This window comes from Siniperca chuatsi, linkage group LG15, assembly GCF_020085105.1.
Source record: "Siniperca chuatsi isolate FFG_IHB_CAS linkage group LG15, ASM2008510v1, whole genome shotgun sequence".
NCBI classification, from domain to species: Eukaryota; Metazoa; Chordata; class Actinopteri; order Centrarchiformes; family Sinipercidae; genus Siniperca; species Siniperca chuatsi.
This window is the reverse complement of record NC_058056.1, coordinates 9579743-9605802: the sequence shown is the minus strand read 5'-3', so window position 1 is coordinate 9605802 and position 26060 is coordinate 9579743. Positions and strand designations below refer to the sequence as shown.

Below are 26060 nucleotides of genomic sequence, written 5' to 3'. Positions count from 1 at the left end.
TAAACTATTTCTGCATAGTGTAATTTCAAATTTTAGTATAACAACAGCCCATTGTGTCCTTTTAACCAAATATGTGTTTGAATGTCTCCAGACCTCTGTGAGCTTTACAAGATGCCAGCCTGGTTACAGAAGATTAACTGCAAACAAACTGCTGTCACTTTACTCCCCTCCCCCCTCCCCCCGGAATGTCCCACCATACACGGAGCGTCTAGAAAGACAAAATATGTAACAGCTGGATGACTGGGTGTATAGACACAATATCACAAACAACAGTCAGTAATGTCACAAATACTGTAGGTTTCTGAAGGGATGTATTGAGGACTGGATCTCACCACCTTCTTGTCAAATGCTAGGGCCAAAAAATCCAAATTTGAGTATTGAATTCAATGTGGAAGTGCCAAGAGATAAACTTCCACAACTTCAAAGTCACGCAAAAAAATAATTTTCTCTTCAAATACAAACTGAATAAATGACTTTGTAACAAGAGCACATGGTATAAAAAGTTAATTTTACGTATTCTCTTCTTCTCTCCTTTAAAGGCTCTTCAGTATAATCATTATTAGTCATAATTACTCTTCTCCTTCTTTCCAGCCAATCTGTCTCTCTCAGCTCTCGCTGTTTTTGTTTGATTTGGCCAATGACGTGCTGTGAAAGCGATCCTCCCCAGTAAAGCCAGTCATGGTTGACCACTCTGACTCCCCTAACTGGAGCAAAGCAAAGCAGAGCAGCCACATCTGGCAAACGGTTCTAACATCTGGTTTGTGTATCAGCTCCATGCACAGCCGTCTACCACAGAGTCTGATAGCATACCTCGGAGACATGAGACGAGATGAGCTCCAGACACTCCAATCCAGGGGAGAGATGCTAGATGATGGTGAGCAAGTTCATGTTCGGAGGTCACACAGACAAGGCAGGAAATGTCACTCACTGACAAAATGTCAGACAGAGAAGAAGCTGTATGTTTTATCGGGGCTAGGACCTTTCTAGTGTTCTTTGAATTTGAATTTGTTGCCGCAGTGTCTAGAAAGAGAGGTAGAAGTTTTAAAAAAAGTGTCTCTGGTAGGTTTCAATCTTACACAAAAAAGTAAGACAAAGTAGACTAAATTCGAAGACCGTGGCTGTTTAAAGCAAGACATCAAACAGTATAGCCATCACAATAAACATAACTGAGACCAGACCACTGTCATTAAAACTAAATGAGACATTTAAAATTCGCTTACGTCTGTGGGATTTTGACTGTATTTCCTGTAATGTAATACTGCCCTCTTGTGTCAAACCTACATTCTACACTTAGAGGACGCTGACTGAAGCCTCTTTATGTGGGTATTAGGATTTCATTTTGATGGAAAAACATGGCAATTACCATATATAATGTCTAGAAATTATCTCGACTCTAATTTACAGTTTTCATCAGTTGCTTTGACACAATTGTCACAAGAAAGTCATGATTCTGAAAACACGAGTGAAATTCTCGTATTTTGTGTTGCTTTCATACATAATTCAAATGTATAAACATCTTTAATTGATCCGACGATGCATTGAGAAAGCCCCTGTGACCAACGTGGATTGAACTGCTTTTCTAATGAACTGTGTAACTCGCAGATGTATTCATTGACATGCTCATTGCATAAATCGTCACACGCAAAGCATAGTTGCACCATGCCAAAAGATTTTTTATGTATTACAAGAACAAATAGATGACATGCTGACAGGAAGACTTCTACAATAGTTCCTAATTTGTTATACTGAGACATTGGTCTCAAAACAGGCGTTTGTTTTGACTTGACATTTGACTGTTTTATCCTGTTCAACTTGTCTTACTATTGTTCTGTAATGTTACCACACTGATACTGTAATATGTACTTACAGTACTCTGAGTGATATCTTTCTTGTACTATACAACATGAAGTCATAAAACCAGAACTCCACTGTAAGACTAGAGACACGTTTGGTTATTTTTTTGGGCTCGGGCATCAAATATATTAGAATATGATGCAGAGGTCTGGGTGTAGCCAGGCTGCTTTAATAGATGCACAAAATTATGACCAATTTCAACGACCCATCTTCTGTAGCTACTATGACTGAATACTATGAATACGAGAACTATGTAAAAATGTAGATAACAACAATTGTTCCTTTGTACACACACGTTATCTGGGTAATCCCATCCATATGGATTTGACATAAAAAGCAAATGCTGTTTATCTAAAAAAAAAAAAAGGCACAATCCAGTTTATGCTGTTCTACTGTTTGCACATATCTTTTCTACCATGTCACAGAAACACACGTAAACACACTTAAAATAAAAATGTGACAATCAGGTTACTTATTTCAATTATTTTATTTCATGCAAAAGAATTCCAGTAATCATTGTTCATTATGAAATGTTTTTACACCTTTTTTTTGGGCAACATAATAAGACTGTTCTGAAATAGTTTTATCTCTACATAAACTTTCAAACCCATTCAAATGCCATTCTTACCGCATTCTGAACCTACTGTTGATCTCAATCACAAACTACAGCGTACCGTACACTGTCTACAAGATGCACTGGCACAACATTTGAATGCACCATGCAAACAGCAGGGGTAGTGATAATATTTGATTTCTCTCTGGTAGAGCTCCTTTCTCATTCCAATGAAAAACACATTTTTCTTTTGGTATCAAAGCAAAGTGTATTTGAACCTGGAAAATACAGCAGAGTAAATGGTTTCTCCATCATGTTCCTCTCATTATTTGGGTAAACTCAATTATTTGAGACATGTACTGTGCAGCACAATTAAATAACATTCGAGTGTGTCCTACTTTTGACCAAAATTTCCAAGATTGAGCAAAAAACTTTTCAAACATCTTTGGTTGATTGGGTTTGCATTATGCAACTGTTTGCTGTAATGCATTTTTAACCAGTTTGCTAAACCCAGCTTAGAGACACTGGCTTTTTATGTATTCCTAAAAAAATTCTGTTAGTAGTTTTGGATGAATCCTCAATAGGACAAAAATAAAGTCAACCTAAAGTGTTCCATAAAATAAGACAAATCAGTTAAAGAAGAAAAAGGCAATTTCCATTCAAATATGCAAGAGCATGCTTTAGTGGAAAATGATTGTTTTTTTTTTGTCAGCTTCAGAGAGGTCAACCCCTACCAGAGCTGGTAGGGTTTGGTGAGGTAGTCAAGGACACTTCAGGGTGGATGAATCTTGACTGGACTGACAGTCAGGTGCTTCTTGTTTTGACCTGTGTGACACTACATACAGGTTAACCAGGCATTTCAAGGTGTCAAGGTGCTTCACAACCTTCCCTTCAGCTTTTCTTATTTAAGTAACGTCAATAACTGTGCAAAATTACAATTGCGCAAAATGAAGTTGAACTTGAGGGGACTGTCATAAAAGTAAGGTTAATGACATCAAACTGCCATCGTGCAGTGCACGATTTGATTTGCCTGAACTTAAAAAGAAGGCAGTAGGCCAGAATGAGATTAGCTTTTTTCCTTTTCCAGTTCAAAAATACATGAAAGAGAAAGGCTACCGTATTCACAAAACACAGATGCTTTATCTGTGTTTTTAAGACTCCTGTGGTAAACTTACAAAATACAAATGTCTAAGAATATATCTAAGCACTTTGTACATTACTGGTGATTCATATTGAGTATTCCGTCATGAGGAACATCACTAATGTACAGCACCGTTTTGAAACATGTTCATTGTGGATATCAAAGTTCAGAGAGGCAGGAAGCAGGGGGGAAACAGAAACGAGGAAAACACAAAAGCAACATAGCACGTTGGGAAAATACCAGATATGGGCAAAACAGTGGTCCGATACATTTGAAATATATTTTCCAAACCAGGTTTGACCTTTTTGTTACTACTTGAGAGTTTAAGGAACACACTGGTGTTTAAGTCAAGAGAGATCAGAATCAACCAATTGTTCCTACTGAAATCAATGACAATGCGTTTTCTTATATAATGATTATATAATGCCACTAAATCCTAGATAATGAACCTTTAACAGGCAAAGTGACCAAAATGTACTAAAATCTACCAAAATATTAAGTAGATCTTGTGTACTTTTCAGCATTCCTGAGGGAAAAAACTGTTGCTTAATTTTTTTCTTTTAAAAGAAATCTGAGATTTTTTAAAAACATATTCAAATATAAGAGTGCCAAAATCTGGAGGACAGTGGGAGCATGCTAGAACTTAAAGAGGACAGACAGCTATTATTTTCCTAGCAGTGTGTGTAACAAGTTGGTGGGTAGGGCTCTTAGGCTGTCTTCTTACAGACATGGATGAAGTAGCACGGGGCCTGGGTCTGGCCAGGGACGTACGTCTTGAAATCTCCGTAGACGCTGTGCTCCATTTTGCAGTTGAAGGCCTCTTTCAGCAAAGATTTGAAGCTCTCCAGACGATGAGGGTAATAGGACAGACGGAATTTACTGGGGAGGACAAACAGGGCGTATGCACATTAGAATTCCTCCAACCACTCAACAACAGGTACTTTTTAAACGTGTCTAAGGCTGTATTCAGACCAAATCAGGTGTTGCAGCGATTAGCGCAGGGTTGTGCGGAGGTGTTTATTTGTGCTTTAGAACGTAACTGCTGTCAAACAATTAGAAAACGTTTTATTTCTCTCATTCACCGGCTTTCTCATAGGGTTGTGTTTCTCCAAAAGTTGATTCTGTTTCAACTTTTTGCTGCAGGGCCGCTGTGTTTTTATTATTACTGCGTCATTCAATTTTGTCCTGATCCTAATGATCAGAGTTATTAGAGTTAGGTGTTATCACTCTTTCACAAGTTTGTCTCACAGCACCTCTTTGCAGTTTTAAAATTCCTGCCAGGTAGTAATTGCTGCTTTTAATCTGGCAGATCGATGTTTGATGTCTTCTGCCAAACGTTGCCAAACTAATTTGATTGCAGCTCTTGAACAAACAGTGGCAGCTAAGGTAAGGCGAGGCAGTTTATTTATACCGAACATTTCATAGACAGTGGCTGTTCAAAGTGCTTTGCAAACTGTATAAAATAAAGACAGAATAAGAAAAAAAAAAAAGAGGACACAATTAAAAATGATGTAGCTAGGGAACTTTGGTGTATGTCGTACACCCCTCTAACTATCACGATAGGAGACCATGAAAATTGTTGTTGCACATTAATGCTGCCGTCAGTGTTGTGTGCTCATACCTCTGAGCAGAGTGCTGACCTACCTGACTTCAGGGAGATTGCGGAGGGTGGCCTGGGGCACGTGGATGGTGTAGTCCAGAGTGATCATATGGGGCTTATTGTTGACCCACAGCACCGAAGTGGAGATGTCCTGAGTTAGATCACTCTGCGACACAACACACACACATTTATGAAATATGTTGGTGAGTATTAAGCACCAAAAAATACTTCTCACAACTTTTCCTCTTTTCTGCAGTAATGACCGAGAGTGAGCAGAACTGACGCTGGATTAATAGTGACTGCATTCTTGCTGTTATGAAGTAAAGAGCTGAGCAGACTCTGGGACTACAGAGGTATCAGGACGTGGATTTTGCTCTAGCACGTGACTGTTGACTTAGTATTTATATTTAGGCCTTCCAGCTGGATAGCTCCTACTTTGGCGGGATTACAGAATATGGAACTTGTTTTGAGGAAAATAACGTAAATCAAATATGGCTCATCTGTTGACACCTGTTTTGTCTTTATATTTCCATATTATATCTTTCAGCTTTTGCCAATAAACTAGATAATAAATTGCAGGATTGGTTATTTAATCCAACTTTAGATGTCTGAACCCAAACATATGCTGTACTATGGTACTATACTTCATGTAAATAAATGTGCATTTTAGCCACAAAGTAGATGCTACACACCATTTTTAAGCTACATATGTAACTACTTAACTTCTTCCATCTTCTCAAATGGCCTTTTTCCCTCAGTGCTCCTGACATCATCTGTTCTTCTCCCTGTTTGCCAAACTAGTCTTAAAACCCGACAATTTCATGCACATTTCCTTCTGTTTCTCTGGGGGGACTTTCATTGAAAATCTCACAATATCCGGCAGGCTCTGAATAGAGATTTAGGTCTTAAACTCAGCTGCTGCTAGGGATGGTGTAAATAAACCATTCATAAACAATACTGTCTGTCCAACTCCTTTTCACAAAGCAACGAACCAGAATAGTGAATGAGTCAGATAGAGCAGAAATGTAGATTAAAGACAGCCTTTTTATGTACCATTCACGCTGATGCTTTTATTCTTCTTTGACATCTTTTAAGCAGTCTCTTACAAGCTTGTCAAGCATTTCACTTTTTTTGGGGAATCATTCCAAAAATGATCCTGTTCATTCGACAGGCTGTTTCATATATATATATATATATATATATATATATATATATATATATATATATATATATATATATATATATATATATATATATATATATATATATATATATATAATATATATTATGGCCAACAGCACTATTTAAACTACACACAATAAATCAGTTATTTACATAACAGGTACTACATTGAAATAAACATAAGCCCTTGCACTTTTTTTCTCCAGTTTCTCCCTGATTCGATATAGCCAGTTCCACATGTAACACAGTCCTCGTTGCTGCTAACTCACACTGTGTGGATAGCCACGTGATTTACCTCCCACATGGAGCCACCAACTGATTCTTTTCATTTGACTGCAAGCAGCTTCGCTGAGTTGGATCCACCCCCCGGTCACGCAGGTTCCTTGATCCCCTTCTGGCTTCCCGCCAACAAATGCAGCAAACTGTTTGTTGGAGAGTGTGACCAAGCCAGAAGAACAGCTACCAGGTATTAAGCCCCGGGCACCTGCACTTTTATGAAAGCTATAAAAGACTCAATGAAACCACCTTAATGAAGAAGAGGTTTCATGCTAAGCGGGTAGCTGACAGTCTCCGAGCCCTGCCAAAGCATCGGGTGACCTACACTCAATACTGCACCCAAACGCGTCCTGTGTGGACACAGATGGAGGGTGAAGTTGCTGCTGCTCTGCTAATGTGCTGCTTTCACTACAAGGCCAGCGTGGACGCTGTGTAAGCAAACAGAAATTTGGATACAGGGAACAAGATTGGATGGGTTAGAATCTCAAGTTGCACCCTCTGGAGCAAACTCCATTAAATTTAGTACCTTATAGTAGATATTTTTGCCTTGTGGCGCCCGGCCGGTCTCCAGGATATAGTCGTAATTACGGTGGTCAATGATAAGGATCCCACCTGGTCTGACCATACTGGCAATGTTCTGAAGGGCCAGCTTTTGGTCACTCTGGTCACCTGAGAGCAATACAACGTCACTAACATGATCATGCACAATCAACAGAATGATCTTCAAATAAAACACAGTTTGAATAAGAGATTATATTGGTGGCTTGACATTGGTTGTTTGTGGTCATGTGAAAATATTATAATCTAGATTTTGTTTGGTTGGAAATGGTCTGGAATGAATCCCATATGTTTTTGGTTCTTATTGTGATCCAGGAGAAAGGTTTTTAATCTTACCTAACAAAATTTAAGAACAAGAAATGGCTCTGTCTCTTTATCTCTCATGTACCTTTAAAGTCTGGTAAGTGGGCGAATGAGTTGCCAAGGCAGATAACAGCGTCAAAGCCATCCCCTGGTTTCTGAATATCCTCTGATAATGTCAACCAGTTGGCCTCTTCAATCACTGAGGATATGAGGGAAGAGAACAGCCAAAGAGTAAAACATAAAGAGGGAAACATGAGGATGTCACCTGATGAACACCGCAGGAATATGATCCAGTAAAGACAATGGTTTATGTAACTTTCAAGTGTTTTGAACAATCAAACATGACTTGGAATATCATGAAAATCTTAACAAAATGAAAAATGCCATACCCCACTGGTCAAAAGCTGCTTCTTTTCTTCTCTCCCATCTTGACTTCAGTGCATACTTGAGCATTTTGTCGCTGGCATCCACGCTCACCATATTAAACCCCTCCTCCACCAACATAATGGAGTCAACTCTACAAAATAAAACACATATGCTCTGTAAATACAAGGGCTACTATAACAAATTATTTTTTTGTACTACAGCAAAGTGAAACACGCATTTCTAAAATGTTTAGCAATTGTGACCTTATTGACTTTATCTTGAGCCTGAAGGAATATGACTGAAAATGTTGCCTTTACTTGATAACCTTCTTTGCAAGAGTGTCTCAAGTGATGAACACCTTAATGTTTTACAGGTATAAAGATGAGATGGTTGATATTTGATAGCCAGTAGCTCCTCATGCTTAGAAAGCCTGGCAGAACAACATGAAGCCAGGCCAAAACACAGTCTGAACTGAGGCTGTCGAATTTTGTATGGACTCTCCTTGCACTGAAGTTTCTTGTGCGATGACAGCTTTTTAGAACTCTTTCCATATATTCCAAATTTCCAAGTATCTAGTTGTGAGTAATGTTAAATAACACGCAAGAGCTAACAATGGAATCTAACAAATGAACGGTCCCAGAAAAAAAAAAAAAGCTAGAGCAACACAGGAGCGAGATTCATTGGACAATGACCTGAAAAAAGGTAGCACACTGCAATCATTAACAACAACTGGGTAACTGCAAGATAATATACAACAGCAAAGAAATACATTAAAAAAAAATACAAAAAAGCAACAGTCGGTATGCAGTAAGGCCAAACAAATTAACAGTAAGGTTAAGGCAACATTTTTTGCAAGCTTTGGTTCACTTGAAATTATGCAGCATAAATCTCAAGTTATGATGATTGTATCCTTAATTGAAAGCAAGCTTCTTCTGCTCTTGCATAAGTTGCCACTAAATCTGATGCCAGAACAACTGGAAAGTCTGGCATCACAGGCACATTTAGACAGCCAAAAATAGTGAGGCCAGTGTGTTTACATCGCCCCAGATGGTCGTGTCACTGAGACATACTATGGAATGGGGTCAACGTGCTGATTTCCTCCATACTGGATCCCAGCAGCCAGTGCTCTGTGACATATGAAGCTTTACAATGTTTACTTTTGACATGCAAATGATTGTGGTGTGGTCCATAGGAGTGGAGGGTATAATGATAAAGATTATTAGCTCCATAATATTTATCAGCCATATAGAAGTGGCTGTAAAGACTGTAATGATTTTTAAGCGAGTAAAAAAAAAAAACACATTTCACCAGTCCATTTTGCAGATGGATCAACTAAACTGATAAATAATTGAATGGATGCCTGTTTAGTGTAAAATCATGTTGTATATGCCATTAAATGTTAAAATAAATGATAATATTGCACCTGCACAAACTCTCCCAGATAACAAGACCAACTGAGTTGAACTGAGGGGCTAGGTAGACAGGTTAAAGTATGTTGTCTTCTTGTCAGCCAATGACCTTGCTGCTGTCCCAGAGCACAGATACACTATCAGCAGAGGTAAACAGTCTGCAGGGAACCAGTCAAAACTCCCTGCAGAAACCCAGAACCAGCTCAACAACCACTGACCTCTACATCTACATTCCACAGCTAGCTTCTAGTTTTACAAACAATACAGTACATCTTGTTTAGGCCATATAAGCCTTCTTAGTTGTAACATAAAACACTTAATCATCATGTCTCAGCTCATGGTCCCAGCTCCAGGCTGCTGCTGGAGGCAGGAACTGGCACAGTGGCTGGTGCAACTCTGCACTTTCATTCATTACTCTCTGGCCTAATCCGGATTTTGTCTAGAATTAAAAGGGTCAGCGGGTTGAAATTCCAGGAAAGTCAAACTAACTTGATTATCTATAAACATAATAGAATGTATTTATTAGAGAACAATATAGGCATTTGTAATACTTTTACATGATGAATTATCTGAACCTGTACAGGTGAAATGACCAGATTCATGCAGGTTCTTATATTTGTCTATAGCTCTATCAAGCATAACAAAGTGATATACATAATAAAAACAGAAAAGACAAACACTTACAAAATTAGACTCTGCTATGGAGCTGCATGATAATTCTGTGCTTTCAGAATGGCCACACCCATTCACAAACCTGGAGGGTAATTATGGGAGCCCAATTTTGATCAGCACCTTCATAACTCCTTCACTGCGACTGCACACCATTGAGTGCAGACTTCAATGCGGCATATACTTAATAGACAACTCTGCATATATTTAGGCTTTTTCAATAGATCTCTTATTCTACGACAGTTGGTGCAAATTAAAATGTGCTATAGCTAAAGGAAGTCAACAAAATTGATATTTTATTGAAATAATGTAGACTTGTTGTATATAACTAATGCCGAATTAAAGATTGGGTTGTGCAGAAATAGAAATCTTATAAAGGTTTGGATTTGGCGTATAACATTTGCTGATACATAAGGGTATGCATTAAATTTAACTCATTTGTAATGGAGTTTGGTGACAAGTTTACTGCCACGCCAATCAAAACTGGAACCTGTCACAACCTGCCACATTACCCTGTTCCGCAGGCTACATCCAGCACTCTCCGCACCCCTTGCTCTTTCAGCAAAGACACCACCCAGCTTTTGTATTCCTGCGTCCTACTCTGCGTGTCTCCGATATACAGCTCCCACACCTTCGCTGCTTTGCCGTCGGCATATTGATCAGGAAGACCCTCAGCGGCCACACCGAGAGAGCGGGTCCTAAACACGCTGTCGACCGACATGCTGCTGCTTGTTCCTGGCAGAGTGTTTTCTCTTAACTTACAGAGCAAACGAATAAGGTATTCAGTAAACGGACTACTTTAAATGTGTATGAAAATGAGCTAACTGTCTGACAGGTATTCTCTCCACATGCTAACCCAGATTTCGATTGTTGTTATTTATATGAGCAATGCAGGGGACAAACTTTAACCCAATGACAGTGCTATTGACTGACGCCTACTTTCTGATAGGATGAACGGAGACGGCCCCCGCTTCCGTGTTTACGTTAGCAGACGTCTCTGGCGCAGAGGCGAATTATTTACCCTTAATTTACCTCCCAGGATCATTTTCACACTATATTGGATTATACAGTAACCTTTAACAAAGTCCATAAACCACATACTTTAGGTAATAGATGTTTAGGTAAGGTTTAGGGACATGTTTGAGGTTAGAGGTCCGCCAGACTGCTGAATAAGGCACAATTTGTACGCTACCTAGAAGAAGGGGTTGCCTGCGAGTTGAAAGTCAGGGCATAAAGCTTTCAAGTTCAAGGTTGGTTAGAGACCTCTTCCCCTCAAACATTTCATCATTTATCATTTCATCATGCAGCTAGGAGACATTGCTTATGAAATATCTGACACGATTAAAAGCAAAATAATAATATTAAAGTTCAGAAACGTAGGGTTTATTTGCAATTTTATGCAACAACAACAAAAACAAAAATTGTTAACTTTATTCCACAGCACCTGTCTAAATGCAGAGTGAATACAGTATATGAGATCAAACCAATAACATATCTGAAACAAAACAGGTTACAAAAAATGCTTACTATAGAATTAAGAACAAGAACAAAGGAACATAAATGTAGCCACAAAGAAATTATCCCAGAGGTTACCTGCCACACATACAAGGCAACCAAACCTTTTTAGGGGTTCAAGCCCCGAAGGAGCTGAAACCCTATTGTGTTTGTGCTGTGTTATTATTATTTGTCTTTTGCTCAAATTGCCGTGACCTGGAATGCGCTAGAAACACGAAACTTGGACCAATAACTGGACATGATATGCATGTGCTTCCACAGAAATATGGCGCTGTAATTAAGGCCCAAAAATGCAATTTTGAACAGGCCATACCCCTCACATCGTAAACCTGAATGATTTGAAATTTCTCTCACAAGTCCAGCTCAATCTGCTCTACAAAAAAGCCTCTTGGACCACTAAAGTCCGCCTAAACCGTAGGTCAGATTGCTACCAATTTTTCTGTGGCTCATCATTGGACGAAGCTCATCAATAGCTGTATAAAGCTTGTTGATATCTTTTTTAGTTTTCAAGATATTGACCAATTGAACTTCAAAAGGGGCGTGGCTCAGCACATAAATAGACCAAAGTCAAGAACCGTTGGGCCAATCTTCACAAAACTTGGATATGTCCACATAAGAACCTGAAACATACCCTGAAAGTTTCCTAAAAATTGACTATAAATCTGAAATTGTTTGTTTTCTTCATTCTATTTGGGAAAACGCAAAAAAAGGAGATTTCACTGCTTTTTTAACATCTAGACCACATTTGACCAGGTCCAGATCAAAAGCTTTAAACTTCTAACATCTGTGTTGGCTTCAACCCCGGAATTGTCACTTGCTGCTATATTTCTTTTCTATTTTTGTTTTCTCCCAAAAAGGGAACACCTCCTGTTGTGATTGGCTGATTAAGTTCAAAACCATATGTTTACTGAGGTGAGGTTATGTCAGCCACAACCGGTGCCATCCAGGTTAGGTTTGAAACATCCAGTATTATCAACACTACACTCCTACTTTACAATAACCTCTTAGTCTCTCACACACACACATTTTCAAGAGAGCATAACCAAGGGCAGAGTAAGTTAACATATCAGCCTACAATTCTAGTTCTACCACTACTTAGTCAGTAACTTATCTACTCAGGGCTGATGCATGCATATTTTTACATCCAGCTCCTCTGTTTTTTTTTTAATAACAGGTTTAATGGAACACAGGCTTATTAATGTGTGGATATGTGTGTGTGCAGAGATATGTTCACTGGCAGACTTATAAAAGACATAGTTAGGCAGTTGAGCTTTGTGTGTTTTGAGGACTTGGCCAACAAACAAAATGTTCTAGCATACAATCATTTAAAAATCCTAAATAAATAATAACTATGAAATAATGATATTGCAGGGCAGGTGACACTGCGCAGGTTTTGGTACTTGGTATTCTGTTTTTGCACGAATTTGGCCAACTTAATCACCTGAATCCAAATGAGCGTGCATTTTATTTGCTGAAGACTAGGCTGAAGGCAAAAAGGCCCAAAACAGGCAGAAAGTAAAGATGGCAGCAATACAGGCAGGCCTAATATTATAGGAAAGATGTCATGGTATGATGACTATTTACATTTGAAAACTTGTAGGACTAAGGGCTGCAATTCCTTCAGTATTCATCCAGTTCATTCAGTGATCCATTGTTGAGCTTCTTCAATGGGACCTTATTTAGAATGATTTGGACCATGCCTTTATATATCTGTAATCATTGTTTTCATTAGTTATAGGATCATAATGTTTATGAAAGATAATTAATTGGTCTATAGTGCTCCAATTTCTCAAGAACACTATGAGATTTCTGTCTCCATTGGTCTTCGCCCACATGTTTTCTGTGGTGTTTGTTCATTCACAGCCTTGGTGTTTTCTCACTGGAATTCCTGTTTAACAGCAACAGGTGTTTACAAATGGGATTTTCTAGGTAATCTCAGAGTTGATCTGGTTGAACATTTAACTGTAAAATCAGGTTAACCCCTGTTTCCAGTCACCTTAAGGTGCCATATTAATGGGCAGACCTTCAGTGCACTTTGTTGCTGGAACCATAGGGCGTGGCTACTCTGCTGTAGGTCATTTTGAAAAGGTATTAATTGATTATGGGAGGTTGGTAAGGTGCTGTTGGTAAATTATAGCAATAGTAGCAATAGTAACATCTAGTGGCAGCTGTAGAAAACTGCAGATATATCAGCTGGGAAGCCCAATGTCTTTGTCAGCTGCCCTCTGCTGGCAGACTTGTGACTAAATTCACCCGCACAAAATGGGGACTGGTTCAGGGTGTCAGGCTACTTTGCCAAAGTGATGATGATGTCTGTGTTCTGATGACAAAAAGTCCACAAAAATGTACACAGTAAAATAGATACTTTATCACACAGCTCTGTAAAACTGCAAAATTAGCAGCTCATTATGGACAGACTACAGGAAGAGAAAAAGAAACAAAGTAAGACAAACAGAAAGCAAAAAGAACAGACAAAGCAAGAGGTGTCGAGTTCTCATACTTTGTTAACTGCAAAGTTAACAAACTGGTTTGGGCTGTTTTGATAGTATTTTAAAATAGTATAATACATCCCAGAATGCAAAACTAATGAGAACAGATTTGGATCTCTGAGAACAGTGCGTTGAATCTTGTAAATGACAGAAGTCATAGTCCACCTGGCCATATGAATCAGTTATGGTAGAACCATCCAATAAAAGTCCTGGCAATTGTCCAGTTGCGGCAAGATATTTCATACGATCAAACGATTTAAATAATCAATCAACACTGCAGTTGCATAAACCTGGTGGAATGCTTAGTTTAGGGTACAAAACAGGAATTGGGTACTGTTTATTCAGTGGGTAGTAAAACATGTTTAGGGTTTAGGCAGATAATGCAACAGGCAAAAGACAAAACTGTCACTTTCAACAAGCTATTCTCAGTCAAACTGAAGCTGAAACTGACCCAGAGCTGTGACTGGTACCACTGGTCAGCAGAAACCCTAGCTTTGTTGGAAATGAGATGCTAACCAGTTACAATCTGCATAACACTTTCTTATTCTGCAGCATGTACAACCGTAAAGGACTTTAATCCCCAGTGAAAGTAGCATAAGTATATTGGACTCACTTTATTGTGTTAGAAAATTCACTTTTATATTATATTATAGTATCAAAAAACAGTACAAACGTAAATGAATCATAACTTTTGAACTGCTTGCATTTTTTGAGACTCCAGTAGTGGACAATAGGGAAATACATTTTAAAAGCATTTTGCATCTCACAATGCAGTTTCAATAGTCATCTGACTTTATGGTGAAATGCATACAGAAAAACCACTGACTGACTTTAATTTTAACTTTTGGAAATAAGGTTGATGACAAGAAAAAATAAATTAAAGCATGAATTAAAACCAGATGACAACATTTAACAGAAATTATGCAATTGACCATTTTTTACAGAAGAAGATATGACTTGTTATTGTAGGAAAAGCACAGGTGTTGCTAATAACATTAACAATGGCTCTGTTGTATTCAAGTGTCCCAGTAAGTCATGATAGTGCAACAGTGAGCCGACATGAACAATACCAGGACCCTTAAACCATTTTTTATTTATTTAAATAAAGTGAAATTTTAATTTAAATGAAGTGAAATTTTAATTGAAATAAAATAGCATAGGTGTAAATAATTTTATTATTTATTTTCTGCGCTCTTCCTACTGTGACATATAAATGTCTAACATGAAAATGACCTATTCCACCATTGGAAATTTTGTTGTCTAGAAAAATGCTGGTTTTCTTACTAAAGGTCTCCCAGTATTAGAATGAGCAATCATTTTTCATCAAATGATCATCTACAACATCAGGATTCACCAGAAAGAAGCATGCACGTGTAACAGTCAGGAAGCCACATGTGACTGTTGTGTAACCGGTTTCACCCCCTTTCTGGCAATTTGCTCAAAAGAAAAGTAGGTGGCACTCTAAGAACAAGAATGACACAACAATGAATTGTTGTTACGAATGAATGAATTTAGATTTTAATTTCATGACACGTTACATAAATGACCACAAAATGACACATGAAATCTATTGTCCTACATTAAAGACCATTTCACTCTTGTACTTCAAAACTCATATTTTACAAACAGTTAAATGCACATGCACAAAAATTAATGTTCATTCTATAAAGAAACAGTCAGTGCTGAAAAGAACACAGTACGTTTACTCAGGTAATGAATGGAAGTAACATTTAAAGGCACTGGCGCTTTCCCTTAGGATTTCCATTTTGTGAGACTTTTCTCTTCTCAACTCCATTTTACTTTTTGCTTGACTGCTGTCAACTGCTGCTGATTGTCTGACAGTTCAGATTTATCAACTACCAAATAGTATATCAAATTAACTCTCAGCTGCACCTGGGACACCAACAACATTAACATAATCCTATATATTAAATTTGTTATAATATTGATATTTTAAAATGCATTACCTTCATTCAAAAATCAGAGACCTGAATCAAAACAGTTTATCCTGAGAAGTTACCTGCAGCAGCCATCTGATAAATGTAATGGACAAGTCTCTCAAACTGTGAATGTTAAAGGGACCAGTGGGGTTAGTGTTCATCCTTTTATGGACTGGACCGAACACTCATTATTGTCCACAGGAGCGGCAGACTGTTGATTGGAGTTTTGTTGTCTGCACTTCTGACGCTTAACAACATAAAACCTTAGAACAAATATAAACACTACCACAGCCACAGCAACAAAATCCACAGCCAGAGAAAACCACCAGCAGAAGAACCCTTCAGTGTATTATTATTAGCGGCTGGTTTAACAAAACCTATGGCGACAGGGGTTGTGATCACAAAACTTTCACTGTCCTCTGCTTTGATGCATTTGACTTGATCTTGAAGTATAAATCCTTTTCTGCAGGAGCACACAAAACTTCCAAAAGTGTTTTTACACTCTTGATCACATTCACCCATGTCACATTCATCAATGTCCTCACAAAAGTTATCAGTAATTATAAAGCCTTCAGGGCAGAAGCATGTGTTTCCCTCACATATCACAGGGCATTTATGTTGTGCACAGTGGGTTTTGCACCGCTTGGGTTCTTTGCTGTCTGGGATATATCCTTTGAAACAAGAGCATTTATAACCTCCTTTTACATCTGTGCATATATGTTCACAGGGGCCACCTGAACAGCCTTTGGAGCTCTGGAAAACATTTGGATCTGATAATCCTTGTGCCCGGCATGCGTCTTTGTGCTTTGTTTTGCACAGAAACCCATCAGTTTTGTCCGAGCACAGCCTCTCTGTCCACTTTTGATCGTTTGAAAGGGACACACAGTGTGGAGAGCAGACTTTAACACTGTCTTCCCAGGTGCTGAAGGACGGAATAAAGCTCTGGTGTATACTGCCAGTGGTCCACTCGTAGCCTCTCAGTGGAGCTGAGAGGTTGCTGCAGGTGCCAGCTGGTAAACACAGTCCAATCCAGAAGTTTCCATACAATTCTTGACTCAAAATGTTAAGGATGTTCTTATCTGTCCCAGACTGAAATGTCACTAGTTCTCCATTCCTGTCACGGCATGCTTCCTCAGCTGTTTTAAAATCCACCCTGTCTTGGATTACAGTTATGCAGTCACTCCCAGTACAAAAAGGCCTACAAGTGCCAGTCTGTTTCAGACCAAATCCTGTCTTAAAAGACAATACAAAAATAACTGACATCAAAATAGTCATTGTCATTGCCTTCACTGGCACAAACACAGTAATTCGCAAGCAGGCCATGATGTCGTGCAGTAGATTGTCTTAAAACGTTGGCTGGCAAACATTATGGAGAAGTTAAAGCCTGTGGCTACCTACTCTGGAAACAACACCCCTCAGGACAATGATAAAGTGACGGGAAGGAAGTAGGATAAAGTGATAAAGTGGACTAATGTTTTTTTCCAAGGTTAGTGAAGGCAAGGATTGTCATAATGCAAACATAGGAACAAAAGACTTTTCATATTTCAGAACAAACTATTTATTTTGTTTTTGAGCATGTTTTGATGCTCTGATGTACATGCGTTTATCATTACATCATATATATACCAGCATCAGATATGCAAACTCCATTCAGCAAGTAAAATGTGTTTAGTTGGGTTTGTGCACAAATACATCCCTGTGGCAGTGGTGGAAAGTAAGTACATTTGCTCAAGTACTGTATTTTCATACAATGTTGTGGTACTTCACTACATTTCAAATGCAAATTTTGTGCTTTTTACTCCACTACATGTATTCAAAGCAGCTATAATCGATATTTTCACAATACAAATGTATCAAATGACAATGTGAAATGACTCACTCTTAGTGATGAACCTACAAAGAATTATCACCTGACTCTGCAACTTCCCTCGGCTTTACAGAGCTTTATAGTGAGTTTCAGCTCATTGTTCAGCTGTCCGACCCACTTTATAACTGTTTTGGTTCAGTCTCTCCGCTCTCATAGTGTCGTTTTCAGCTGCAGCAGGCAGCTCTTCAACTGCTGGATATGTGTTTGCTCACAGGTACACCATATTAACTTAAAAGGTGATGATATGTCAAATTTTGTGTTCTCAACTTGTTTCCGTTGCCTCCAAGTGGCCAAAAAAAAACCCAACAACAACAAAAAATTCAGTTATTGCAGGTTTATGTAAACAATCTGAATACTTCTTCCATCACTGCCATGTGGTACTGAAAGGTGAACATACTGTATAATCTTTGGATGTCATCTCAATAATGCAGTAAAGACAACATGTTCTTGGTCCAGGAGCTGATCACAGGTTCAGTGAACAGACAGTGGTGCATATAGTACTCAAACATGTCTATTGGTAAAATAGAAATAGAAAATGTGATCAGTCAGTTATGACAAGATAAATTATAAATTTAGCTGACTGATCTTAACATTAAAATGCTCACTTTCAACATTACATCCTGGTACAACTTTCTCACATCTACACTTTCTGGAATCCTGGAAGGTTCATTATACAGAGCCCCTCATATCCCCTTCATAACAGGACTTGTTCAGACATATTTTCACTCTGCTACTTCGTGCACAGTCAAATTTACCATAATTTTCTATTTCTTACCCACTATGTTTCTACTCTATATGTGTACTATGTCTTTTTGCTTGTTGTCAAAGAGAAATCACCTTCTGGTGGACAATAAAGTTATTTTTCTGATTTGTGATTTGATATTTGATTTGATACATTAACATTAAGTTGCAAGAACATAAAGTACATAAATAAACATAATATTGCATGTCTTCTCCATCACTATCAGGTCATAGGTCATCAGTCAAGATGGACTCATATAGTTTCTCTAATCGCGGATCTAAACCTGAGGACACCCAACAGTAGCCATCTGTAGTGGCATTTTTCTTGGCTTCTTTTTTGGAGCGACTGCATCGCCAAATTGCAATAGCCAGAGTCAATGCGACCAACAGCAGCAGAGGAATGACTGAACCAAGGACGCAGATTATCACTCTGGAATTTACTGTGTCGGCTAAACTTGTCACCAAGGATGTGTTGCTCTGCCGATCACCGTGCGTGACGTTCACCAGGTCTGGAGGCGGTGCATCAGTGTGAGGGGACTGGTGTTGGAGCTCGACTGTGGTTCTGGTCAAAGACTCCGTGTAGTTTTCTTGTGTTTCCTCCTCAGCCTTGCCATCAGATGAAGCAGCTGATTTCTCGGTCATATCTGGAGCGCAAGTCGATCCATCAGCCTCCATGTGGAAGCCTTGCGGGCAGGTGCACAGGAAGCTGCCCACGGTATTGACGCATTTGAACTGACAGCGATTACTGACACATTCATTCATGTCTACACACGAGTGGCCGTCTTCGGATAAAATTAAACCATTATTGCAGTAACAAGAGAAGGATCCGATACTGTTCGAGCAGCTGTGCTCGCATCTTGATTGCGCGCACTCATCTATATCACTGCACTTACCGTCGACCATTTCGTAGCCATCTTTACACTCACACGTGTAACTGCCGTGCGTATTTAAGCACAGTTGATGCTCACAGGCTTGTGACTGGCACTCATCAATGTCAGAGCAGTTGCGCTGGTTTGCATCCAGTTTGAAGCCATCGGGACATTTGCAAGAATATCCAGACTCATCCATTATGCACTGATACTCACAAGTAACAACACCGCACACGTTTTTTATCCTGCAAGTGAGTCCATCCTCATCCAGGTCGTAACCTTCTCTGCAAAAGCATCTAACCTCATCTGCATCCTGATGGCACAAATGTTCACATCCGCCATTGTTTATCATGCAATTTTGCTTTCCTGTTTTGCAAAATGGACCAGTGACATGCCAACGATAGATGTTGCCCATCAAGGTGCACACAGAGTAGTGTGACTCTTGGTCACTACATAAAATTATAGCATACGTTCCAAGTGGAAATGATTGCATTTCACTTCTCTGTGGATCTTCTGAGAAGGGCGCTGTGTAGGTTATTTGTCCAGGCCCCAACAGAGCCAAAGGTTTACACATTCCTTTAAAGTAAAACTTACATGCATAAAAAGCAGTGCTTTTGCAAGGTCCAGCAATCCATTTCAGTTGGTTCTGACCTGATAAAGTGTAATGAACCCTTACACATCTCTCCTCTGTACATGTGGTGACAGGTTCTTTTTCCCAGTTGGAGTAGTGGGAATCGTCCTCCCCAGATGTCCACTTAAACCCCCTGAGAGTCTTGTCAGCTAACACACAGTCCCCTCTGTGCAGTTTTAATCCAATCCAAAATTTAAGCGCCCTGTCCTGTCTTTGGATCTGTGAGAGAAGCGAGCGCAGCACATCCTCTTCTTCTCTGTCTCTGACTGTCATGAGATAACCGCCATTGTGGATACAGTTGTGACGGGCCTTCTCAAAACTCACCCTGTCCGTATGCAGGGTGAAGCAGGCATTAGAGGTGCACAGCGTCTCATGTTCAGCTCCAGATAAACCCTCAAAGCTGTTGATGAGCTGCAGTAGAAAAATCAACAACATAATTGCCATAGAGTTCAACAAATTAGCTGATATCCAGAAGGTCTCTGGGAGTTTTGGGGTAAAATGTGACCAATATGTGGTTGTCAATTCGCAGCCAAAAACAAGTAGTGTGGGTCCGAAACTAACACTCATGCTCATGTATCCTGTTTGAGACACAAACTTAAAACGGAAACCATGCTTATCAGCCATTATGGGTTCTTTTTTTCTCCCCCCACTGGCCAGTTCTGTTTTGAAATAGAAAACAATGGCAGGCTGCGCAGTGTTTTGACTGCTTCCCCAGATGTTTCCGGCCCCAGCTGGCTTTAGGCATTTAAGCTGACTCCTTTAATTGTGGTGCCTTACAATACATGAACACAGAGGGGTCAGAGTCTCAGAAACACTTTGACATTACAGTTGGACGTCATGGATGGACACATAATAGCTGCTGCAGGGAATAAACCAGGGACCTTTGCCACCCTGCTACCACAGGGACTACAGTCGACCTACACTTTTATATATAAAAATATATTTATATAAACATATTTATAATAATAATAATAATAAAATACAATACAATAAATTAAAAACCATTAAAATATACAGACAACTCAGTTAAGATCAGGATATGCTTTCCAGTAAAAGTGCATTTTGAGAAGAGACTTAAAAGAAGACACTGACTCAGACAGCCTAATTTCTTAGGGGAGGTCGTTCCAGATCCTTGGGGCCCTAATGGCAAAAGCTCTGCCCCCCGTAGTTTTCATCCTGGTCTCAAGAACAGACAGAAGACCCCTGCCTGAAGATTTCAAACTACGTAAAGGTTTACAAGGGATTAACAGGTCTAAAATATAATCTGGAGCCAGGCCATGAAGAGCCTTAAAAGTAATCAATAAGATCTTAAAATCAATCCTAAAACAAACAGGGAGCCAATGTAAAGAGGCTAAAGCAGGTGTGATGTGATCGTACCTCTTGGTCGTGGTTAAAAGCCTAGCAGCTGAGTTCTGTACAGTCTGCAGTTGTTTCAAAGTTTTTTGATTAAGGCAAGTGAATAGGCTGTTATAATAATCAAGGCGTGAGGAGATAAAAGCATGCATAATAGTTTCTGCATCAATAACATTTAAAATAGATCGTATTTTTGCAATATTTCTGAGGTGATAAAAACATGACTGGACAAGCTTAGTGATATGTTGCTCAAAACATAAATTGCTATCAAACAGGACACCAAGATTTCTTGCAACAGGCTTGATATGTTGTGACAGGTTACCAGTAGATGGCAGTATTTGTTTAGTGATATGTTGGGGCCCAATAACAATTTATGTCAGACAGGCAGTACTAAGGTCAGTTGGCTTGACAGGTAGGTGCAACTGTGTGTCATCTGCATAGCAATGAAAAGAAATCCCATGTCTATGGGTGACATCACCGAAGGTGAGTATATATAGGGAGAACAGTATTGGGCCCAGAACTGAACCTTGATGCACACCATAGTTGATATGGGAAAAGGATGACATGAAGTTATTAATGGTGACACAGAATTTCCTATTGGACAATGATGAGAACCAGTCTAGTGCAGTGCCAGATATGCCCACCCAGTGCCTCAGTCTATCTAGAAGAATGCCATGATCAGTTGTGTCAAAGGCAGCACAGAATGCAGCCTGTAGTCATATTAAATAGTCATATAGTTGCCATGTAGTAATAATATTAATATCGTAATCAATCAGTGTAATAAATTGTTTATTTGTTTGATTTTAGTTTAATTATTGATTGTATTTATTGTGCCTCTAACTGTGTGGTCATCAGTAAGGATCAAACTTTTTTATGATTTTCTTCTGTGGTTGTAGTGCCCAAATTCAGACTCTCTTACAGTAGGAAATAAGGTATGACTTTAAAGAGTAGTACAAACACTTCCTGGGGGGAATTATGGGGGATAATGTGTATATATGATTACATAAAGTAAAAAAAGAAGAATGTATGACTGCTCACTCACAAGCATTGTTCAAAACAACCCAAATTAGTTTGCAGTTTTTCCATGCATTGTAAAACTCATTGCTTTGTATTTTTGTTCCTATATTCAATGTGAGGTTTGCCCTTCAGGTGAATGGACAGCTATGCAAACTGAATTAAAACAGTCAAGTCTAAAACAAAGTGGATTTGGGCACACTTGTCTATCACCTGTGTTTGCTTAAGTAGCTTGAATGTACTGTTTTGGAGTGCCAAGGACATTCATGTGAATCCAGACAACATTTCCTGTATTTGTTTTAAACACAGGAAGTGCCCCAACCACAATCACAGGAAATAGAGTAAGACTCCTCCACCCACTGAGCTCACATAGGCAGTTAAATAGAGACCACTTCAAAGAAATCCCTATAGACAGATTCTTCCATTTCTGTCTGATATAATGTTGCTCTCTGGTTAAACCCTTGCATGTCCACTGTGTCAGTCCATAATGAATTCCCAGGCAAATTCAAATTATGTCGGTCTGTTAGTTGGTCCAGCAGTTTGGTCCAGACTGAAATATCTCAACAACTATTTAATGGATTGCTGTTTTAAAACCACTATAAACCACGGCCTACTGGGGCTTATTGCTTTATTGTCCAGTACTTTGGTTTATGTCAAAACATTTGCAAAACTGATTACATTCCCATCAGCTGTCCTTTGTGTTTATTGCTAATTAGAAATGCTAAACAAAGATCGAACTAAAATAGCATGGCTGTAGACTCTTAGTCTTGTTAAGTCATCAGCAATCCCTTGTTGTGAGCAGTTTCATGCAGGAACTATTGGTAGAAAGAAAAGTTCCCACATGAAACTGCTCACAACAAATCTGTGGATTATCTTGAGTAACCGGGTCATGATTTGTGGAAAGAGACATTGCTGTTGAGTTTATCAAATGTATTTTTTTTGTGCTTTGAGCACCACAAGCTGAGTTCCATTACATTAAAAAAATTCAGACATCTGTACTGCCGATATCTCCAAAACACAGCAACTCACAACAAACAATCTAGATGGATACATAGCACTACAGGTAAGAGGAAAAATGTATGTATGTATGTATTTTTGATATAAACACAATAAATTGAACACAGACAACTAATATGTTTATTTAAAAATGAACACAATTATCATCTGATGATGTTGACAAACTGCTGACGTTGTTGACAAGCAACTGATGGAGATGAAAACTGATTAAGTATACTAGCATTTTCCCCCAGACAACTGCCTGAGGTCACAACAGTAGGCAGACAATCCAAATAAAGTGTTTCCAATGAATGGAATATTGTTGCCTCACTTTTCTTGAGGAGATAGTGCAGTATGCCCACTCTGGGTTACTGGATTGCTGTTGTACACTGGAGCCATTTTGTGTATTCCTCCGTTCCTGTAATTTACAATTATTAACTAACCATAATAATGTAAAGATGCTGTTGAAGTATAAAAGCTGTGACCGCAGTGATATAAACATTGTTTAAAATATCAAAAAATGTAAAACTTCCCAGACCATGGCTGCGTTTCATTAGTCATTCAACAAGCCCTCGTTGACTTCCCCTCAGGGGAATCTCTGCCGCCATCATAAGTGTCGTTCCATTTGTCTGAAAACCTGAAGTGAACTTGGTGAGATCGCCCCTTGGAGAGCTGAGGGAGCGAGTCAACAATGATGGTCCTTCCAGAAGTGTATATCACCCACAATGCATTGCAGTTATGCATTTGATGCAAGAAAATATATCCATGGTTAGGTGGCAGTAATGTACATAAAACTCGTGTTGCCTAGTTAGGCACAACGGCCACTTCAAAACAGGGCATGCCAAACTGGCGGTGTGGGTAGTTAATTTTAGAAGGGGCATTACGGCCACAATCCGGGGCATCCACGGCACTGGCTGTTTAGCCGTGGTATAATTGCTGCCTTGCAGATCACAAACAGAAATTTCTAAAACAGAAACTGATGCAGCTAATTTCAAAGTGCCTACATATTGCAATTGTCCGCAGAAGACGTCTTCGCCTTATTAAAATGAGTCTGCAGATATTTCTGATGACTTGTAAAAAGCAGTATAGCGCTGAGCCTACAACGAATCCATGATGGTTTGGGCCGAAAGAATACAAGGGCAGGTGCGTTCCCCTGCCCACTTTCCCTCTGCTCTCCAAGTGGCCTATGTGCAATGTATGCTGTTACATAAACACCAAGGACTGAGGGTAGGTGAATGAGGGGAAGTGGAACTACTAATGAAACGCAGCCCATGTGTCCCACTGGTGCATCCACCATGAACAGGAAGTGGAAAAAGGTTGACGGAGAGTGAGGACAGACCTTTGATAAGCAGTATTTTATGTAAAATAGAATTTAAACTTCACTTTTTGTATTGTTTGATATGTTATTGATGCTCTCCTTTCATTTGATATGTATATTTATGCATTTAACCTGGGCAAATAACACCAAAATGATCTCCACTTGGATCAAGTGAGAAAATATGTTTCATGAACATTAGTGATTTCAGTCCAACAGTTCACCCAGTGTTCAGCATGCCTTGATAACGGGAAAGGATTGTTATACAAGAAGCAGCTTGCCAGATTGTAGTTAATTTTGTGTCTCATGGACTTCATGAGAAATGGAACTTGGCACTGTAGCATCATTTCTTGAGAAGGGCTCTAATCTTCCTCTATGACTTTGGAAAATAAAGGTTAATCTTGGAAAATAAACATTATTACACACAATAATGAACTGTTAGAGAAGTGAATGATTCCTGTCATTAATAAGCAGCAGTCCAACATTTGACCTGGTGGCTCAACATGGGTTGACCACACCATAAAACAACAAATTCTGTTGTTGTCTGTTGTTTGCTGAGTATACTCAGGAAGCTTTATGTGCTTCCAATAAAAGTATTTGCACAGTGAACAAGCACTGAGTAGGAAGACTATCTTTGATGGGGAGAGAGAAAAGAGAGGATATTATACTAAGCAACAGTGAAATTAAGGAGTAAAAACATATAGGAGAAGCATGGAATGTTGAAATAAAGAGTAGAACAAAGTGGTTCAATTTGATATGCTAAGTACAAAAATGAAAACAATCATCAAGCTACATAATGGCAAGACATGATGCAGAAAAAGTGTACAGTACATTGCGATAAGTATAAATGAGAAAGTGAAAGAGATGTAATCATAAAGACTGCTATGTGACCTTTTTTCCCCACAAGGATCAAAGGTTGATCTTAACTTTGTCTTATGCTGTTTCAAAATACAGCCCGATTCACATTACACAGGACATTTTTCAACAGAAGTGTTGAATAAAATTTTTTTGGAATGGAGATTTTTTTTCTACTCATAAAGCTGAGCGGCTGTTCAAACATCACATGATCTCTGACAGCAGACTAATATTAAGTTGACACCGTTAATAATTAAGCTGTGTACATCTGACACACACACAGACACATATATATATAAAATTCCTTTACACGTTACTTTTAACCTAGGCAAATAACACCAAAATGATCTCCACTTGGATCAAGTGAGAAAATATGTTTCGTGAACAACCAGTGTTCCTTGACTAGGGGAAAGGATTGTTATACAAGAAGCAGCTTGCCAGATTGTAGTTAATTTTGTGTCTATTGGACTTCATGAGAAATGGAACTTGGCACTGTAGCATCATTTCTTGAGAAGGGCTCCAATCTTCTGCTATGACTTTGGAAAATAAACATTAACACACACA

General features: G+C 38.9%; 3 protein-coding genes across 4 annotated transcripts; all 3 read right to left on the bottom strand.

The window, feature by feature from the left end:
* Positions 1-2322: 2322 nt before the first annotated feature.
* On the bottom strand, positions 2323-10827 carry gnmt (glycine N-methyltransferase). Of its 2 annotated transcripts, none has more exons than XM_044166890.1 (6): positions 10543-10827; positions 7857-7984; positions 7553-7666; positions 7133-7275; positions 5193-5314; positions 2323-4427 (listed from the first exon to the last, which is right to left on the bottom strand). In XM_044166890.1, exons 1-6 carry the CDS (start codon positions 10563-10565, stop codon positions 4256-4258), a joined length of 702 nt encoding a protein of 233 aa, XP_044022825.1. In that variant the 5' UTR covers positions 10566-10827; the 3' UTR covers positions 2323-4255. The 2 variants fall into 2 exon arrangements, with proteins under 2 accessions (XP_044022825.1, XP_044022824.1); XM_044166889.1 differs by having other exon boundaries at positions 10424-10825.
* A 4577-nt stretch (positions 10828-15404) lies between these two features.
* Positions 15405-17178, bottom strand: LOC122861859 (thrombomodulin). Its single transcript, XM_044166860.1, is given in 2 exon segments — positions 15405-16161; positions 16164-17178. Coding segments are annotated over 2 exon segments (1164 nt in total). The 3' UTR covers positions 15405-16012.
* On the bottom strand, positions 15405-20561 carry LOC122861857 (complement component C1q receptor). The gene has a single exon (XM_044166859.1). The coding sequence runs from the start codon at positions 20534-20536 to the stop codon at positions 18692-18694; it is 1845 nt and encodes a 614-aa protein (XP_044022794.1). The 5' UTR covers positions 20537-20561; the 3' UTR covers positions 15405-18691.
* Positions 20562-26060: the final 5499 nt, after the last annotated feature.

Coding starts and splice junctions, on each gene's coding strand:
- LOC122861857 (XM_044166859.1), bottom strand. CDS start 20,536: ATGAGCATGAGTGTTAGTTTCGGACCCACACTACTTGTTTTTGGCTGC.
- gnmt (XM_044166889.1), bottom strand. CDS start 10,632: ATGTCGGTCGACAGCGTGTTTAGGACCCGCTCTCTCGGTGTGGCCGCT. Junction 5,315..7,132: donor GCAAAAATATCTACTATAAG/GTACTAAATTTA, acceptor GTTGTGTCGCAG/AGTGATCTAACTCAGGACAT. Junction 4,428..5,192: donor CGCAATCTCCCTGAAGTCAG/GTAGGTCAGCAC, acceptor TGTCCTCCCCAG/TAAATTCCGTCTGTCCTATT.